At 42.3% G+C, this 18,733-nt stretch overlaps 1 protein-coding gene across 1 annotated transcript in view; it reads right to left on the minus strand.

Annotated features, from left to right (window-relative positions):
* The window catches only part of gfod1 (glucose-fructose oxidoreductase domain containing 1), a 32,062-nt gene extending 16,077 nt beyond the window's left edge, over positions 1–15,985 (minus strand). Inside the window, exon 1 of the mRNA XM_018673638.1 lies at positions 15,134–15,985. Coding sequence (XP_018529154.1) covers positions 15,134–15,386 — 253 coding nt within the window. The 5' untranslated portion in view covers positions 15,387–15,985. The remainder of the gene's footprint in view (positions 1–15,133) is intronic.
* Between the last annotated feature and the right edge of the window lie 2,748 nt (positions 15,986–18,733).

An 18,733-nucleotide genomic window follows, 5' to 3' on the forward strand; every position in this document is an offset into this window, starting at 1 on the left:
AAAGCAGAGGCACAACCCACTGCTGTTATGCAGGCTCACACAGTCAGTGTGTAAGAGTGGAGTTATGAGGTGGACAGTCTGGTCAGTCCTTCATCCACAGACAAGCTGGTGACAGTAGTGTTGAGAGGCCATCAGCTGGGTATCAATAATTTACTATGATCTTTTTATAGGTGTAGTCTGTGGCGAAGTGTTGAAGGGACATTTTTCAATTAATTCATGTTAATTCTGTGAGGACAGAGAAACTCTCTGATGACACCTTGAGAGTCTCAGTGATGAGCTGCCAGTAGTGTAATGTTAGAGGTAGTAACAGGAAGTATAAGCTCATCAGCAAAACAGACTTTCCAGTAGTTTATCAATACAAATCATTGATACAGCCTCGTGAGAGGGCTGTAATCAATGAATATGAACATAGGCTAAACTGGTCAGGTTTTCTCTGACTGACTAGTTTAACAACCTCAACAACAAACATCATTAACACCTCAACCTCAACAACATTTTTCTATCTGATTCTGCTCATGGAGAAAGAAGGTACGTTTGTAAGCTTGATATAAATCTGTGCTGTAATATAATGCAAACTACAAATACAGCTTTTTACAGAAAATCATTGCAACTGCAATCTCAAGCACAATGTTGAACATCAAATGAAATTAGGACAATCACTGTTTTCTCAATTCTTTCAGCCACACTTGAGTGCTATATCTTAGGAAGGGTTTTGGTTTTGGCATGTATCCTCTGTTCAGATATAGCATGAATCATGAAATACAGTCTTCAGCTTCTGGACTACATCTAACACACTGATGAGAGTGATATAACAACAGCAGGTTGCATTTGGGGTCTGTATTGTCTGTATTGCAGCTTCAGGTCCATTAGTGCACAGCAGAACTATGAGTGATGACGAGCATTAGTCTCACTCAGCCGGCTTTCCCCTTCTGCTAATGCCCTTGAGTTCCAAGGAATTTAGCATTCCTAAATGTGTTTAAGTGCTGCCATTAACCCCTGCACTGGGGTGGCTCACTGGCTACTATGGAAATGAATAGTAACCAAAGGAGTGGCTTCTGGCCATGAGGTTCCTAATGCACGCACTAAAAGCACATGTTAATGATGGGCATGCACTTACCAGGCTGCTACACCAGCACAGACTCACTGCAAATTACAGTTAGCTGCATTCACCACAGAGAAACTGTCTCTATGACTTTTCCCACATCCACTTTCCGCACAAACACCATAAAGGGTCAGTTCACTCAAATTACAAAAACACATATTATCTCACTCACTAACAGTGCTATCTAGAATTACAGATAGTTTTGGTGTTATGCGATAAGGTTTTAAGCTGTCTTGAGATTTCTGCCACCACCCAAACACATGGGACCAAAAGGAATAATATTTGTAGTGCACAGAGCATTCAAAGAATTAAAAATATTTGAACAGCTCAACAACAACATCACTTTCAATACACAATGTTCCAGTTAGTCTGAATAATCCACAGAACACAAAGTTGCTAGGTTTCGATTGGATCTATCAGAAAACAGTGTTTGGGGGCTAATCCCTGCCAGATACTGATTAACAGTGATCGCAGGCTGGACTGATGATCATTTATTCACATTTAACACACTGCATCCAGCATCCTAAATCGCAAATGGAAACTACCTCAACAACATTCTCATTGGAGCGAAAGCTGGCCCACCACTGTTTAAACACACCTCATGTAAAGGCAAATGTGAGTGTGTATGCCTGTGTGTGATCAGGCTTCCACCTGCACCCCCCCCACACACACACACCCCCACCCCGTGGTCCTCCAGGGTCTAATTAACTGCTGGGCTGAAGTGCTACCTCTGCTTTCTAATCACTCTGACACAAACACACACACACAGAGAGCATCCTAATCAGCACACTTCCCCACACAGCCCTTATGGTAACAAACACAACTGAGACAAATAAAACATGGCTGCCAAAGACAGAGCCGTCTGCATCCTCACAAAGACTCAGACCCTTTCTGTTCCATTTGCATTTTATTACCAGAGCAGCTTCCATTTGCCTTTGTCAGGTATAGGTCAAGCAGAAAAAAGCTGTCCAGACACACTTCTTGTTTTTGTTCCTGTAATTGCCAAATTAAGGTGATTCAAAGAGCAGTTCAGCTTGTTTACATACTAATGAACGGCTGGGGTGGGCCAGTGTTGCTTTGAAAAAAATTACCCATACAATATATGCTGTTTGTGTCCCAGTTCATTAATTATGGTCTATTATCAGCTGCTTTAAAGAGGAGAAAAATGAACAGAGCCCTGCATTAAGCGAGCAATCTCGCGTCTGAGGAGACCTGCAGTGAACAACACCTACTGAGACTGCCAGCAGTCATCAATAAAACATAGGTAAGTGATTCATTACCCATAGAAATGGTGCCATGACTGCTCCTAATGTTCTGGTGACAGGGTTTAGCCACAGTAAGTCATATTAATAGCAGCAGTGGCAACAAGGCTGGAAAATAATATGAGACAGAATATTGTTCCAATGATGAGTATCAGTGTCGGTGCCAATTCAGTTAAACTATACAGCTGCAGTGTAGAAAGCTTGGCACTTTGACTTCTGGGACATTTGGGAAAAGTCTGTCTTGGACAAACATGAGGTGAGCTCGACGCTTCTTTTCTGGCAGCTTCTGTCAGAGCCATGAAGGGCATCTTTGTGTCAGACTAGGCTGCTGAGGAGTGAATGAAGGAGGTGAAGGGAGGAAGCGCCGCATGTTAATGGGCCACAAAGAGCCAACAGTTACTGGTCACTCAAAACTAATGCACTCTTTTCCATACACACAGCCATGTGCACTGACACACATCTACACACACTGTTGTTGTAAGGAGCACATGACTCTTAGCACGTGATCATTATTCAGTTGACTCCTAAGCTCATTACCTGCATACTGTGTGTTGGCAGAGAGCACCACAAGAAGAATAAAGACAAAGTCAACCTTTTGAATTTGATTTAACAAGTTCAAGTTTCAAGAGGAAATGTAACAGCATGCAGTCAGGAGACTTAGCATGTTGAGAGGATGCTCAAGAATCAACACTGGCAACACGAGGGAGAAAAAAACACTTGTACCATGAGCTGACATTGTAATAAAAGACAGCAAGCGCTCATTAATAACCATTAATGTCCTGAGGCGCACAGGCAGCCGTGTGACTTCAGGCACAAACTAATGGATGGAGACATCTTCGGTGAAGTGGCATTCAGCGCAGGGCGAAGACGCTCCTCCTGAACAGCTGTGCGCCAGTGAGGCTCCGCTATTATCCGCCTCACTGTCAGGGACAGCGACAGATGAACTTCCCTCTTTAATTCAGTAAAAAAAGAGAAGAGGAGAGGAGGAGAGAAAACTAACTAACGCTTCGGTGACTCGGGGTTGTTGTCATGGTGATGAGACCCCCTGGCACCCCTTGCTCTCTGTCTCCCACAGAGGTCAGGAGAGAGAAAGAGCAGAGTAGGAAGAGGAGACTGAGGAAAATGGAAGAACAGCAATTTGGTGACAGCACAGTTACATATATCAGTATTTCAGTAAATATCAGTGTATAGATAACAGTATGGTGGAGGTAAGCCCTCATACTTGCACCAGCTATTCGTACAACCAAATACAGTTTTTGGTGTCTAGTTTATGTTTTAAAAACTATAAATAAAGTTACATCATTAAAACCTAAGATAATATTTCATCATTTAAGATAATGACATTGGCATAATGTTTTATAATTAGAGGTATAGCGGATGGTTTTATTTTTGCAGAATGCATGATTTAAAATCTTCAGATTGAACGTCACTCTTAAACAGCAATTTGACTGAGTGTCACTTTAGATGTGTCAACCATATTACCATGTTTTTCCTCTTCACTCTAAATGGGTCACATAGTAGCAGGCTAACATTAGCTTTGTCATTTAGTTGGTAGGCCTGAAGGACAAAGCACATACAAGAACACAAAGATGAGGGAAATATTGCTCTAAATCCAGAAATGTAACACATACAGTTTTAAAATAATTACACAGTACATTAGCAACTTAGCATTAGTGTTGTCAGTTAGCTATATAACAGTTACATCTGGCAATTACTGGAAGGTACAGAATATTTAGTAAAAGCTAATCTCTACATAAGAACTAGTTTGTGTGGTGTGTTTTATTTCAGTAATCTATCGATCTCCACTCAGTAAACACACATCATTCTGACAGGAGTATCACATATAACGTCATATAATGTATGTATGTCTGATGGGTCACAGATATCATCGGGGGAAAGAGTGCTTCTTGTTTCCATAAACAATTTAAACACCGCCCAACTGCAATGAGACTGCTGAGATATGACACATAACAGTCTGAGGGGCCAGCAGTGCAATGGTCTGAATCACTAACATGAGACCGAGATCAACAATGATGTTACATAAATCAACTGAGATGACCTCCACCAACTATTGACACATTCCTGCCCTTTGAGACAAGCCGACAAGTTGAAATACTGCCTTTCATGTCATTTGTTTCTGTGATAACTGGATCTGGCCGGCCGTTTCCTGGCTGCTTTGCAGGATATAGCCCACTTTGGCTTGGTAACAACAGACAGGGCACCAATACAATGATTCATTTATGTGCGGCTCTTCTGGGGTGTGAGATAAACAAGGTGAAAAATGCAAAGCACTTCTGCAATGACAGCACAGACAACAAACAACTGAATACACCCAAAATAACCCTACACACTGGGTAGACAGTATACAGTCAGTGTCAGGGTTTTCTCTGCAGAGAGCTGAAGCATATGCAAGAAATCCACTGGGGTTGTTGTGGACTGTGTGGATGTGCATAACTGAGTAGGTACAGTAAACCTTATCTTCTACTGAATGCAAAATCACACATTTGCATTTTTCCATGTTGATCTAGTCTTGCCGCTCATTATCATACTGCGACAGTGGAAAGCGGAGACCTCCCAGGATTATAGACAGGTGGCTGGTTAGTCTAGCTTAGCATGAAGGCTAGAAACATATAGGGACAGTTAGCCAGACTCTGTCCTTACTGTTCCTCACTGCACCTAAAACACCTCTGGAGCTGACCAATTGACAAGTTGTATTTTGTGTGTTTAACTCACACTCAGGAGTTGCAGGAACTATTTCTTAATGAACAACATCAACAGCTTATCCAGTGTCTCCAGCTGTAGCGTGGGATGCCAGATACACTCGATGAGAACAGGTTTTAATAGATCTCTGTTCAGGGACGATGGTACCAAACCTGGCAACCTCACTGTGATGACTTCAAGAAGCTGCGCACCGTTATTGTGACTGCTGTTTCCCAAAATTAGTTCCAGCTCATATCTTCCCTGATATTTTTGTTCTGATCATATCCCTGTGGCTAGCTGAGTCAGTGGAAGACTGCAGGAATATACTTAGCCCTGTGATATGACTGAGTCATGCATGACAAGCTGGATGCTCTTTGTGGAAAAACAGCAAGGATGGGGAGAGATACAAACCATTCAGTAACATGAACCTGAAACTGAGATGATATTTAAAAAATGGAAAGATACAGCAGAGAGGGGTGCGTGTATCTTTCTTTGGGGACAAAACCTGTGCAGCATTCACCCTTCTTTCCATCCCTCCATCTTTTACAGAAGATTAAGTTCCATTTCTCTTGACAGAGAAGCTCAGAGAGAAAGATAGAGAGAGATTACATTTCTGCATGCTGCTAGCAGGAAGTGATCGAAAAGAATCCTCAGTGTCACACAAGCACGCTATTTCACCCCACACAGAACAGGAAGTGAGAGACACTTCACTGCGGTATACCAAAATATCACTTCCTGTTGCAGCTATTGGTCTGTAAAGCAACATAAGTCTTTCCTCTGCAGTTTGAGAGTTTGTCAATGAAAAAGCAACATTTCTATCTTTATGTTTCTTATCATCTAAGTCTAAACTGAAAAAACCTCCAATATAAAATGAAGCCCAAAACATGCTGTAGTAACAGTGTCAGCCCCAGAGGACTGAGGCCACTCATTTAGGCCCTGACTGACAGTACTGCTGCCTCCCTGCTCTAATATCTGCAGCTGCCTCTTGTCCTCAGTCCCTGACTGGCCAATTAAGAAACACAGACAGGCCTTATTCCTGAACACTGGCACATAAAGGAAATCTGAGCAAACCTATAATGGAACAGCTTCACCTTGGGAATACACAGGATAAGCTGGGGACAGAAAATAAAGAGCCAGATAAAGATCATGGCACAGTGCAGCAGTCAGCAGCACATTATAGAAAATGATCACAAGTGTGGCAGAGGAGGAAAATACAGCACACGCTGGTAGACACTATTTAATCTGTTTGTGCAAGATGAAAATATTTCATAAGTGATTTCCCAATACTGAAGCTGATTACGCAGGTATCTTTGTTTTGACATGTCACAGTTAACACAGTCAGCTACACACACACACACACACTAGGAGGGTGTGTTTTAAAAGTCTCATCAGTGAGGTATTTTAGGGTGGAAAAGCATTAACTACATAAGTTAATACACCTGCATGTCATAACATGGTATAATAGCTACACTGGTGAAAAACAGCATGAGGACTGACCAAAACAAAGACAACTACTGCAACAAAACATTGGTTTGTTGCAGTAAACGTTTTAGGAGTAATGCTACAATTGTCCTTGTTCTTTCCTGTTCAGGGGAAATAATTTTAATAAATCATTTGGGAAATAATTCCATATCAAAGCTTGCCTTCTCTCTCGCCCCCAGAATTAATAACACAATGTGATTCCTCATCCAAAGCCTTCACCATCACACAACACTCCCTTATGGGTCCATGCAAAAAAAAAGACGGGACTTTAATGGGGGAGGGATGAGGAGGAATTCTACTTTACCCGTTTTCCTCAGGAATGCTCACTTGTCAGCGCAGCACGGTGGCGGGCTGAAAGAGCCTTCCCCGTCCAGCCATTCATCACACACAAAGGCAATTTCACAGGAAGACAAGCTTTCTCTCTGCTATTCTTCCTCACTGCTCTTCGCCATCTCTCCGTCCCCTCGACTCACCCGCACGTTCATTCACACACACACACACACACACACGCTCTCAGGCCGTCATTAGCATGTTAATGGACGTCCAAGGAGAACATGAACGTGAACCAGTGGGAAACTCATGGTGAAAAAACAAGCAGACTCTGAGAAGGAAAGCCTGGGAATGGCACTATACCTCTCTATCTGAGGCATTCTCCTGGCTGACTCCATGAAGGTTGTTGATTTGTTTGAAACACAGCTGAACCCAAAGACCCTAATCCATCAGAGCCAGGACTACAAGAGAAGTCACACTGAGGAAAATAGAGCTGATGTGGCCATTCATTCTGGTGTGGAAAGTCATTTAAAGCTGGTTACATTAAACTGGGTAAATCATAGTTTAATAGTTGTTTTTAAGGCTTTCAGGAAATGTAACTGCGGAGAGCTGAGCAGTCTCATCAGTCTTGGTGTAATATCTGCGTGGACAGGAACTATAAATTGTTTGCATTATTATTTAAATTCTAATTAAAGTAGTCAACCAGCTGATAGCTATTGCTTTGTCCCATTATATGAGCACTCCCTGCATTATTCTGTAACTCAAGTTCCTTCCTTATCTGATTCAAATCACTGAGTAATGTACGGCACTCTGGTTTCCTGCTATCTCAACAACTGGACCAATGAAACAGAGACAGCTCAGGTTAGCCAGTCTCCCTCCTATAACGTCAGACAAACATAATGATTCAGTGTGTGTGTGAGCTGCCAATGAATCAGCAGGTGTTGAAATAGCGCATACAAAAATATATGTCTATTATGATCGTTAGCAAGCTAAGCTAACTAGCTTAGACTTTTAGAATGAAAGCTAATTAGCCTTGCTTGCTAGCATCCGAGTGGAATACAAACTTCAGAATCAGAATCAGAATCAAAATCAGACTTTATTGCCAAGTAAGTTTGCACATACAAGGAATTTGTCTTGGTATATTGGTGCTAAAGGACAGTAAAAGAAAAGAACGAAAAGCAAGAACTATATTTACAAGGAAAATAAATATATACACAAGGAGCATAAATATACATAATTAAAATGTAAAGTGTAAACTGTAGAATGCAAATGTTTGAAGGTGGCAGTGATTGTCTGGATGTGCGTTAATGTAACGCAACTTAACAGCGCAATGAGTCTGACTAGATGCTACAGTTGCTAACCAAAGGCATATTGGTTTGTTGAAAAATTGGAAGAAAAATATGTTTTGTATTTATAGTCATCTGTTGCTAATAGGGAAATATCCCCCCCAGAGACTTGAGGCCAAGACAGTTTTCACAAATTTGTCCAAAAACACCTTTCACGTTTTATCCTGTTCATTTTAGTTGACATCTTCTTAAAGAAAAAGTGAGGAGAATTCAACTTTCTCTTATTAAGTATTCAGTAAAAAAGAAAATATCTCTTTAAAAAAATGTACTGTTTTCTAGGAGTATTATCAAACAGGTTGTACATTTTGGGTATACTGGCCCTTTATAAAAGTTGAGTGGGCTGCCAAAAGGCTCATCACTAGTTGGAAGCGTAGTTGCATAACAGCATCACTGGTGGGAACATGTATTTATGATGACGCCTGCTTGCCCTTTGCAGTCAGGTTATAAATAGCCTTTGCCTTTGGGTGGCCCTTCAGAGCAGGTGTCTGAGAGCTAATCAGAGTGCTGACGAACCAATGCTACAATTCAGTGATGTCAGTAATAACAATAATAAAAGCTGACGCAGGCATCATATGCTGTTTCGTCTCACTGTTATAAATTCTAAACTTAAATGTAGAATTAGAATGTACTCTGAACACTTTAAAAATCATCTTAATCCATCCATCCATCCATTCTCTCTGCCTTATCTAATGAATACTACTACCTTCATTTCATTCTCTGATGTTATCTTTAGTGTGACGACCAAGTTAATAACAAAGTAAGGTGGGAAGTATCCTTTTGTGTTAAAGCCAGTCCTAAGGCAACTTAAAGATACACTCCTTGAGTGTTATAGCACCCAACAGTATTCAAGACGAGTTTCAAAACACCAACAATGAGCCTCTGTAACAAAATCAGGTGGTGTACTTTCACATTACACGGTCATTTGACCCATTATTAATATAAATATCAAATTAGTGCAGCTGTGTTTGTGGAAAAAAATAAGCAGCAATGGAAGATGGGTAAGTACCCAAACTGCTCATCTACTTTGCTTCAAAATATTATTGGAGTGTGATGAGCATTAGATGCTATTATTAGACAGCAGAGTCTGGTCCAGTCTGCAGGGATGAGCAAGCGTCTGGCTGTGCAGCTCAGCACACACTGAACTGACACCTGATAGCCTCAATCACTGACACGAGAGCGAGAGATCAGATTCATTTCAGATATAGTTTAAAAAGGTTCGAGGAAGCCTTTCAACAACTGTATGTCTCTCTCTCTCTCTCTCTCTCTCACTCTCTCTCTGTGTGTGTGTGTGTGTGTCTGGTCTAGATAGGAGAACTGACCCTGACGTATTACTAATGAAATCAGCTCATTATGATGCAGAAAACACTCTAAAACATTGTCAGTTTCCTATTGAGTAGTCATGTGGGATCAGTCATCACTGCAGTAGTTCTGCTTGACCTTTTCAACCCCCTTGTGATTTGTGCTATATATTTTTACGTTCTGTAATAACAGAATTTGTTTCATTTCACCGTCTCATAAATTGTGGAGCAAAGTGTTGAAGGGGATTTTACACAAATGTCCCAAAGCGCGGCTAACTGCCATAAAAAGATACACGTCTGTGCCTGTTGCTCATCACAGAACTCTACTGAGGGCTGAAGTTTAGGGCTCCCCTCCCACCACTTCCTCCTCCCACTGTCAAAGCAAAACTGCACAAAGGGACAGAAAGTGCACCTGAAACTCCTGTGTGCTCGTGTTACAGTACATTTCAGGTTAGCACTCAGATTCCCTCTCAGCATCTAGCTGACATACACACAACCTGCTGCTCCAATCACATGAAAACATACCAAAATAAAAGCAGAAATGAACACCAAACACTCTCTTGCTCCAGCTTCTTGGTTGTGAAGATTTGAAAGAAGAATCTCATGGTTTTCCTATATATGCATATGAAGTTGAGCAGATTAATTATCTCCATGATGACTGCAGTCACTAAATCCCTTACATAGATCATGTGATGAAAATGACCCACCTCCATGATGTCAAAGTACTCTAACCACTGAGGAAGACCATGAGGTATGACTGAAAGCCCTGGAGAAAATCTAGTACATGGATGTTGAGTTGCTGTATTCATTAATTGAATCTATCAAGCTGATCTATCAACTGTTTTCAGTGTCACAAATGACCTCTCCCCCTTTTCTTTAAACATACTGTCTATATCAGGACACAAGTCCATTGACTCTCATCCACTTACTCTCACACTGGACCTGAATACAGTTTCTAGTCTTTATATGGTGACATCTGACACAATTTCACAACCATTTGAATGACTCCCAAAAACAGGAACAATACTGTAAAGCTGTAGGATAAACCAGGGCAACATTCTTCTTATTTTCAGTTTTTGAGTTTGTGCATATTTGAAAACATTTAAGACCTTCTGTTTTAAAGAGACTGGCGAATCATTCAGGGTGCATCCCGCCTCTCGCCCAGTGTCAGCTGGGATAGGCTCTAGCCCCCCCGCAACCCTTAACAGAGAAGCAGTATAGATAATGGATGGATGTTTTAAAGAGACAGTAAAATATACAGTAGATCATAACTAATTCTACTTTATCACTGAGAAACATACAGTCCAGCATACTAAGATGTACTGTATCTTGTACTGTATACAGGGCTCTAACACACACAGCAGCCAGTCTGATTTCCTCAGGCTGCAATATATTGGAAATGCAAATGTATTCGAATGGATCTGCAAAGAACAGACAAAAGAAACTTCAGCCTCCTCCAGTTTAAGAAATCACACTTTCACAGGCTGCTGGCCATGAAATGTTTCAGGCTCACACGAGCCTGTCTTTAGAGGCATTGCAGTGTGTGTGTGTTTTTATCCTCCCAACACACTGAAAAAGCCTGAGTGACATCAGACGCCTCAGGAATGCCACAGTAGTAAGGAAGAGAAAGGAGAACAAAAAAGTGAGAGAAATCCTCATGGAAGGAGAGATGCTGCTCAACAAGACTGACTGGTTTGTTGTAATGAGACTGAGGGTGTTGGACTGAAGGAACAAGCTCACTCAGGTAAAACCTGAACAACACGTGGAGCATTTTGTTGGCTTGTACCAGTGTTTTTCCATTTTCCTCGTAGCTCTAGATCTACACTCATCAAATCAGGGGTAGGTTTAGAAACTGTTGAAACTGTAGGGGAACAGACTGGGGAACAAAATCCAAAGAAGGGGGGCACATGAGTAAAAATGTGTCACATTTAAACCCCTGGTTCTTGCCAATAATAAACTGTGCGTTATTAATAATGGAATTTTTACTTTGTGTAATAAATAAATGTAAAATATTTTAACATGAAATGATATCAAAAGGTTGGTGGGTGCTATTTGTACAGCCACAGACAGATTATAAGATGATGGGGCCCAGGACACAGACAAGGCCCCCCACCCCCACTAGATACAAGCAGGAGCACCAGACTGAAACTCTGGGGTCATTTTACATCTTATTTTAGTTCTTTTACATCTCCTTTTAGAAGTTTTGCAGCTTTTTGTGGTCACTTCACATATCCTCATGGATGCTTTGCGTTGTTTTATAGTTGTTTGATTGGCTTTCCAACAACAAATGTTAACAGTCAGACAGAGGCTCAGGGTACCTGATAACTGCTTGGAGAGTAAAAGGCATCATCCAGCAGAGACAAACTAAACAACACTTTTAATTGAATAATACTGCAATGATTTTTAAGTTATCTTTTTACAGTTGCTAGTACAGTACAAGGACATTCTAAATCACAGTGAGACAGTTGTATTTTACTTGTTAAGTGTAAATAGCACTGACTTGAAAACTGCCAATATATTCAGTCTAACCCTGCTGGGAGCTCTATCTAAAATTAATATTGGTTACGGCACAAATAAAGACAGGAGGTACAAACTACTGGTGAATGTCTAAAAAAAGTTCACATTCCTACAGCACGCTGAAGAGATCTGATCACTCCTCAGTTCATGAGGTAACAGTCACATTACTATCAGCTCACACACCCTCACTGAAGAGGAAGTTAGCTTTGCAGTCTCATTCAGCTGGCCGCTCTTTTACGCAGACAGTGACTAGTCACTGACCACTTTCCCAGACCTGTCATGCACCACAGTGATGCAACATACTGAAATTCTGGCTGATGTCATTTAGGGATAATTCCAATGGTAAACTGATTGTAATACAAATACATTTTATTTTACAACAACAGCATTATGTGTCTATAAAGGGGAGTTTGGGCTTTACTGCACTGTAAGTAAGAGGTTTGGGGCAGACCCAGATGTCTAAAAGGTTGGTGGGAGGCTTGTCTTGTGCAGTGAAAGTTGGCAGCTTAACGGCTACTGTGACAATAACTACACTAAAAATTAGCATCACACACTCGGCTATCCTTCCTCAGTCTGCATAATATTGATATAAGTACCCACAACAATGCTTCTAAGTGATTATCTGCCAATAAATTAGCATGACGAATACACAGTGAACTCCATAAGTGCACACTCTCAGGCACGTATTCTGACTTGGTCTAATCAATGAGCCCAGGATTAACAGAATTTGCAAACAGTGTTTTATGTTTGTCATCCAACAGTATGCAAACAGGACTGGACCCAGACTTGGCTGGCTAACGGCAGGCTGAGGAGGAGAGGTGGGTGGGAAGGAACAGGCGGCACTCGCACAATGAAGCTGTGAGGAAGTGAGCTGAGAGGAAAGAGAGGAAGAATGGCCATTGACAAGTTTGCGGCGGCTGGCATGCACGTTGAGTGAGGTTCACTGGGACATTATCAGCGAGTCTGGCTCAGGATCAGCTGGCTCGTGCAACCTTCATACATAGCTACGTTTGGTCTCAGCATTGTTGCATGTTAGAATGTAGAAAGGATGAAGAAAGGAATTTACCTCCTCACCAGCACAGTAAAGGGATTCAGTGTTTGTTTGCGTGAACACGTTGGTGTAGCCTGTGATTAAACCGTGCATGTACAGAAGCTTTATATTGACATTAGTGTAGTCATCATGGTATAAACAAACACACTCGACTGTACTTCATGCCTGTCCCTCTTGTTGGCTCAGGCTGCCACTCCACTGAATTTACTGAAGCCAATGAGTAAATAAGGCAGCAGTGTGAGAATGAATGGCCTTATCTCTACTTACACTGGGAGTCATACTCTTTTTAACACACCCATTTCAACCAGGTTAGAACCAGCACACTTGGCTCGCTTACTATGTGGATCAAAAACATTTAAAACACCATGTGCTCCATCTCAAAAGGTCTGGTCACATATCATGATATTCAGCTAAAGTCAAAGGGAACTTGACAACTGAGTCCAGTCATAAGACCCGTCCCCCCTGCGTCTCTCTCACACACACACACACACTGCTCCTCCCTCGTCTCTGTCCCTGAAACACAGATTTGCTGTTGGTGTTAATGCAGGCGCTCCTGTTGCCGTCAGGTTGCACTGCTTCCCCAGTGAGTGTGACGAATGATGTGAAGGTGACTGACAGGAGGAGCATCATTTCTATAGTGACGGCAGCCTTACCCATTAAAGACACACAGGCCTTGTTTGGATCATAGTCTCTGCAGTGCATTAAGATATGAAGAAAACAGCAGATGACAAAACAAGCTCACCTCAAACTCCATGGTCCACAACCAAAATCTTAAGAACAGCTATTAACTTAATTGAATTGTTTAGTGAAGGTGGTAAAAGGGAGCACAGGGATTTCTGGCCCAACTTCACCCACTTCCACAGAGCATGGAGAAGTGAAATAGTCTAAAAGGATCAAAACTTCAGCTAGCCCTCCTGATGAAGGCTGAATCTCAGTGTGATCAACAGAGGAACCAGTGCTGCAGATGATGCAGGTGCAATGTGATAAATGCTAATCATTGGTTGATCATTTAAGTCAATTATCAGGAAAAAATGATCAAACATTCACTGGTTCCAGCCTCTCACACGTGATGATTTGCTGCTTTTCTCTGTTTTTTATCATTGTAAACTGATTCGAATGAGACAATCTGAAGACGTCTTCCAACATTCTATGGACTAATGATTCATCAACTGTAAATGTAACCAAAATATTAATCTATTTACAGTCCTGTAACTAAGAGGAAATTTGTGTTTCCAGATATATCCTATTTCTTCCCTGGATGTTTTGCATCTTTGGACCCATTTGTTTTGCAGTCACAAACCTGACCTATTAGAGCTAACTGCCAGCTGAGCTCTGCTGCCAAAACTGTGGGGTAAATAAAGCCTGTGTGGAGTAGAGCTCAGTAGTCCTTGCCACCATTCTTTCACAGCAGCTCCACAGCTCCCAAATGTGATCTCCAAAATAAGCTGCATTGCTCCAGATTTAAAATGGAACAACCTCCCTTTGTGCGTCTCTCTCTCTCTCTGCAATCAGGCCTCTTCTCTGTGTCTGTCAGTTTTACTAACACAGGTGAAGTCTGTGTGTTTGGCCAAGGACTTTATTTTAGGGGGAGTCCCCATACTCAGATTAAACCCACATCCAGTATTGCTGTAGCAAGTATTTGACAATCAGGTCTCACATCCCCTCTGCATCCTGTCAACAGAGGTCATAAGGTCAAACTTAAAATAATGTGTCCATGAATTGAGTTATCCACCTTCTTTCCTACTCCACAACAACTGCACAGTCCTACACCTAGAGCCTTGCTCAAGAGCACCTCGGTTGTAATTCTGACTCCAGCAACAGCCTCACATTGGTCAGACAAGAGGGAAGCCTCATCGATAAAAGAGGGATGTTAACAGGAAAGATAAATGATGCTGCTCATGACATAAGTCAGCTTTTATCCTCAGCCACACCTATTAACTAAAGACCATCCTCACAGGACTCTAAGTGTGTTCCACACCAGGACAATAAACCCACAAAGTTGACGTGGTATCAGTGGCCAGTGTCAGCTCGCCACCCAGCATCAGCCCCCTCTACACCAGGGCCGCAGCATCCATCCCGCCCAGCAGCAGCAGCAGCGGACTCACCCAGTGTTTTGACTGCGATCTGTCGCGTCAGAGGCGGCGGCAGGTTGATGCAGACCAGGTCTACATCTTGATGAAGCAGCACGTCGTCGATCCGGTTCGTGTAAAACGGTACGTTCATCTCCTTGGCCAGCTCCTCCGCCTCCTCCTGTGTCCGGCCCCACAGCGCTTTAACGGCGAAGCCCTCATTCTTCAGCAGCGGGATGATCACCCTGGCGGTCAGGCTGGTGCCGAACACGCCGACCCCTGGAAGCATGGCTCGGGTTTATTTGTCTGATTTGGTCTTTCTTTTTGGTTTTCAGTTTGTTTTCAGAGCTCCGGGTGAAGCCAGAGCGGCTGCTGCAGCGGCAGCGGCGGCTGAACGGGAGGGAAGCGGCGGCTGGGACCGTCAGGTTGGCCATCCACCTGCAGCCAAACACCCGCTGTGCTGCATTCTCCCGTCGCTCCGGCTCCGCAACCGGGCATGTATTGTTGTAATTCCCCTCGGGAAAATAATCCAGAAACGGACTGAAAACCGAGCCGGGCTCCTTCAGCGTTGAAAAAAGAAACTCAAATGCACCATTCCGGTCTTCACCTCGTTCAAGTCTGACAGCGGTCAGCGCACCGACTGCGCCAAGCAGTGAAGGGCATGTCACCTCCTTCCCCGGCTTGTTACTCCTCTTCCAGCAGGACCCTCGCTTCAGATAACGCAGGAAAAAAAATCAACGAGACCGAGAAATAAGCTTCAACTGACGGCAGGCTGACAGAAACACCGCCGTCGCCTTCTACCCGCTCCCCGGAGGATCCCGCAGCAGCGGCAGCGGCGCTATTATGCTGAAGGCTGCTATTGATGTTGCAGTTCAGACCTGCGCTGTCAAGTTACCGCGACAGGAAGCGCCGCTGGTACAGAAATTTCAAAATAAGAGTTTTACTGACACGTACACGCAGCTACAGCAAGTGATGGGTAGAATTCAGTAACTTTTTCAATGTAACTTTTTCTGACCACCATTATCTCATCAGAGTAATATTTATATATGAAGCACATACATATACATACAAATGAAAAGCAGTTGGTGATTAATCAGTCATTCAATCTATCTATCTATCTATCTATCTATCTATCTATCTATCTATCATTAGTAATAATAATAAAAGTAGAATTTCAGTGACAGTAGCAGTACCACAACATATTGTACAAGTTTAATGGAAACCATGGACTATTTCCGGTCTTTTCTCGTCTTTCTCTGTGTCGCTTGACGCACCTCTCACTCCTCCCCACTTTAACCCTTCAGCTCCTGGACGGACTTGGGCAGTTCAGCGACTGTGCTGCTTTGATCGAGCTGGTCTGAAAATAAATGAATACAAATATAAATAAATAGACCTAAGCTCGTGTTATTCAAATTTAATGTAATATCTTAAAGGTGCTATCTCATATTAACAGTGGTTCCTGAAGTCACAACCACAAAATAGATATGGGCATACTTCCTCCACAGTCCACAATGAACTGAACCTCTAACCCTTACACTGCAGCCTCTACACCCCACAGAAGCATGTAACACAGCCTGACAGGATGCAACAAGACAGAGACTGTCAGTGGGATAGGCATCATTGCTCAGGTTTAAGCTATGATAGGGTTGAGCTTCTTTGCATTCTGCAGCAGGGATCAGAACCCTTTGAAGTGAAGAGAGGATTTGAATTTCATCATGGTTGGGTCCACTGTGCTGCTCTTCTCCGTACAGTACACCATCTCCTCCTGCGTGTAATAGACTACACACATACACATGCTCAGCAGTTGATTTAGATTAGGCCTGAACTGACTGTACAGAATAATCTTTTAAATCCATGAATATGTTCAATAATAAATGTTTGAATGTATTTTACTGCTCTCAGGATCTGAAGTGACTCAGGTCAAGATTAGAGCTGTCTTAGCTCCAGTCTATGATGGTATGTTTTTGTGAACTTCCATTAAAGATTTATGAGATAATGTCTAAGATCTTTAATCTAACATTTCATAAATTGTTGGTACAACGACCTGCAGGCACTGCTGAAGCTACAGTGCATTACAAGATGTGATGACTGCACTCAGAAGACTCAAAGCAATGATAACCTCATGTCTGCTAACCCTACTTTAATTTTCTTCCCTATAATAAAACAGCCATTGTTTGATTTTCCATGAGTTAATTAGCATTTTTATTTCCAAAATGTAGAACACACATTCAGATTTAGCCATACTAAGAATGTATTTTCTATCATTTACCATTTAAGCATTTGTGGGCACCAGAGAATGAATCCTAGTGAATCTGGTGAACCCAGAGTATTCCTCTAGCGCCACCAGCAGGTCAAACTTTTCCGGTCCACCAATTTTACAAGTGTAGTTTTTTATTGCTGTTAGCAAACTGTTAGTGTAGTATTTATTTATGGTTATATTGCTTATGTTTAGTCAGCCAGTATACTGCATATTTTAAGTCAGTTGTGTTGTTTTTCTGTTTCTATTAGGTCTAATTTAGTTTAGTTTGGGGGGGGGAGCAGTGGAGATGAGACAGGAAACAAGGAGAGAGAACAGGGGAATGACACGCAACAAAGCTCTGGCCGAACCGGGAGTCAATCCGGGGACCAGCTGCTTACTGCCACTTAAGCCCATGTGGTACGCACCCCAACCATTCCGCTACGGGTGCTTTAGATTTTAAGATAAATAAAACCCACTTTAAATCCAGCATCCATTCACCCCCTAACACAACCCAGCAAGACCTCTACTGGCTCACAGCTGATGGGATTAATCATTTCAATGGATGGAAAAAGCTGAAAGTCATCGCTCCAATCAATATGGGAACAAGCATACAATTACACTGAAGTGCACACATCACTTAACAATTATTTTTTGTCCATACTCCACACACGCATTCTTACAGTTTCGACACAACGGTCAGGTCATGTTGTCAAGTCCCTCATTGATTTGGTCAACAATGTACAGAGCAAACAGAAGCGAAACAGACTGGTAGATTGTGCAGAGAAACTGGTGAAAAGTGACCACAGTCTGTAAAAGGTCAAAGTTCATTCAAGGCCAAAGCTCAAGAGAGTTCGTGTCAAAGGATTTTGGACAGTTGAATATAAACTGAGTAAAAAGTGCAGCTGAGGCCTTTGTGAACACTGGATGATTTGGTAACAGGACTCCTGTTCAGGGTGTTGTCGCAATCAGTAATACATAATTTCCTCCTGAAGTTACTGCAACAGAAGCTTGAGGAAACTTTTAGCTTTCAAAAAAGTCAATACTTTTCTCTGCAGCATGCATAATGAATGCATATTGAAGAATGCTGAGAGCAATGTCTCTAACAGCTGCTCTAAGATGAACTTTGAAGGATGAACTAATAAATTCTGTTAACATCATGTTCTAATACAGTGTCTGGTATGCTCTCCCTCTTTTCCTCTGTCATGGTCACGCTCTAATTGAATCAGATGTTGGTATGGTTTATTTGTGTGAGACAGACACCATGTGACCAGTTGGGGTCAGGCCCATCGGTGTTGGATAGCTGATTGTCCAGTTAGATAGCAGGGGAGGTGCAGATGGGGCAGGAGGAGGGTGACACCTCCCTCAGCAGAGGGGCTGGGTGATGACCTGACTGTTGA

This window comes from Lates calcarifer, linkage group LG24 (assembly GCF_001640805.2).
Source record: "Lates calcarifer isolate ASB-BC8 linkage group LG24, TLL_Latcal_v3, whole genome shotgun sequence".
NCBI lineage: Eukaryota > Metazoa > Chordata > Actinopteri > Centropomidae > Lates > Lates calcarifer.